The 1,772-nt window shown below is 42.5% G+C and overlaps 1 protein-coding gene across 1 annotated transcript in view; it reads left to right on the forward strand.

The window, feature by feature from the left end:
* The window catches only part of LOC118477650 (peroxiredoxin-like 2A), a 3,616-nt gene that overhangs the window by 1,609 nt on the left and 235 nt on the right, over positions 1-1,772 (forward strand). Inside the window, exon 2 of the mRNA XM_035969657.1 lies at positions 1,253-1,445. Within this exon, the coding sequence (XP_035825550.1) occupies positions 1,253-1,445 (193 nt within the window). The remainder of the gene's footprint in view (positions 1-1,252; positions 1,446-1,772) is intronic.

A 1,772-nucleotide genomic window follows, 5' to 3' on the forward strand; every position in this document is an offset into this window, starting at 1 on the left:
GGGGGGGGCATGACATGTTTTATTTCATTTGCTCCTTCCACTTCTTTTTTAATATTATTATTATTGATCCCTGGTTAAGCGTAAACGTTATCGTGTTGTGTTGTCGTTACAACTTCTCATTAACCTTAACAGACAGATACACTACTCGTCTCTTTACTCACTGCTCACAATGTCTGACCCGGGGCGGTGCTACTGACTGAAGTGTCTTTAGGCCATTCCCAAACGGGGGACATTACCATGTTCTGTTGCACAGTAGATTAGAATTGTAAATGGGCAGATTCATCAATGTCATGCTCATAACAGGGAACCGCTGCTTTTTTCTTTCCTCATCCTTACTGTCGTCATTTTCATCTACTTCTTATGTATTTTTGTCACTCTCTTGTGGCCCGCTATTTCCGGGGTTCCTTGATAGTCGAAGCAGACTTTGTGCTGTTGAAACTAGAGAGGTGAGCTGAGTAAGCCCGATTCCCTGTAAGGACTTCTCTGTTGACATCCACCCCTTGGCGCTTATATTATGACCTTATGCAGTTGCGAGCGCCGTGAAACCTTACTATAACTAAACCTGACACACTGGGTTCTTCAGAAAGCTCCCTTTATTTATTCATCCCTGTCAGCGGTATACACATACCGGCTATTGTGATGTTGTAATAATGCTCTTCACTGTTGTAAGCAGAAGACATGAGTTTGATTCCCATGTGGAGAAATTATTTTTATCAAAATCTCCGCCTGTCTGCTTGTATTTGTATTCCACTCAGCCCTGATTAGGCCTGATAGAAGCAGCCATCCTCTCAGTTTATCTGACTTATATAGAGGGGGGGGGGGAGGCATAAAACACTAACTATATATATTATAAACATTTTCTGCATTCGATTTTCAAACATAATTCCTTTCCGTTTCCAACCATAGGTCCTTTTCATTTGCAAAGATTGTTTCCTTTTGTTAATAAAGATAGTTTCTTTTCGTTTCCAAAGACTGTTCCTTTTCATTTCCAAAGATGATTCCTATTGCTTCCGAAGGCAGTTCTTTTTTATTTCCAAAGATAGTTCCTTTTCATTTCCAAAGATAGTTTCTTTTTGTTTCTTAAGATGGATCCTTTTCATTCCTTTTTGTTGCCCCCCAAAAGCGCGTATCATTTCATTGTTTCCGAAGAAAGACCCCTTTTGTTTCTATCTTCATTTCTATTTTCTTTATTGTTTTCCAAAGAAAGTTCCTTTTTGTTTCATTGTTTTCTAATACCTTTTGTATTCCACAGATCCCTGCAAGCCATGGGCACGTGGGGCACAGTGGGTGTGGTGGGGGCGGCGGCTGTTGCCGGGGTGGCCATCTTGTGTAACCTTCCCACAAACCCCTTCGTTCGTGCGCCCCAGAAGGCCACGCTGGAGTACCTAGAGCAGACGCAACTCCAAACTTTTGGAAGTGAACCCAAGCATTTTCAGGTAGATTGTGTGTGCGTGTGTCTGACTGTGTGTGTGGGTGTGTGTTTGTGTGTGTGTGTGTTTGTGTGTGTGTGTGTTTGTGTGTGTGTGATTGTTTGTATGTGTGTGTGTGCGCGCATGTGCGCACGTGTGTAATAATTGTGGAAGTTTTTCACCCCTACCAACACAATGTAGTCCATTTAGGAGGTGGATGGTTTTTATGTGTGTGTGTGTGTGTGTGTATGTGTGTGTGTGTGTGTGTGTCTGCATGTGTGTGTGTCTGCATGTTAGTGTGTGTGTATGTGTGTGTGTGTGTGTGGTTGTTTGTGTGTGTGCACAAGTGTGTGTGTTTGAGAG

The sequence above is a fragment of the Aplysia californica genome, unplaced genomic scaffold (genome assembly GCF_000002075.1).
Source record: "Aplysia californica isolate F4 #8 unplaced genomic scaffold, AplCal3.0 scaffold00166, whole genome shotgun sequence".
NCBI classification, from domain to species: Eukaryota; Metazoa; Mollusca; class Gastropoda; order Aplysiida; family Aplysiidae; genus Aplysia; species Aplysia californica.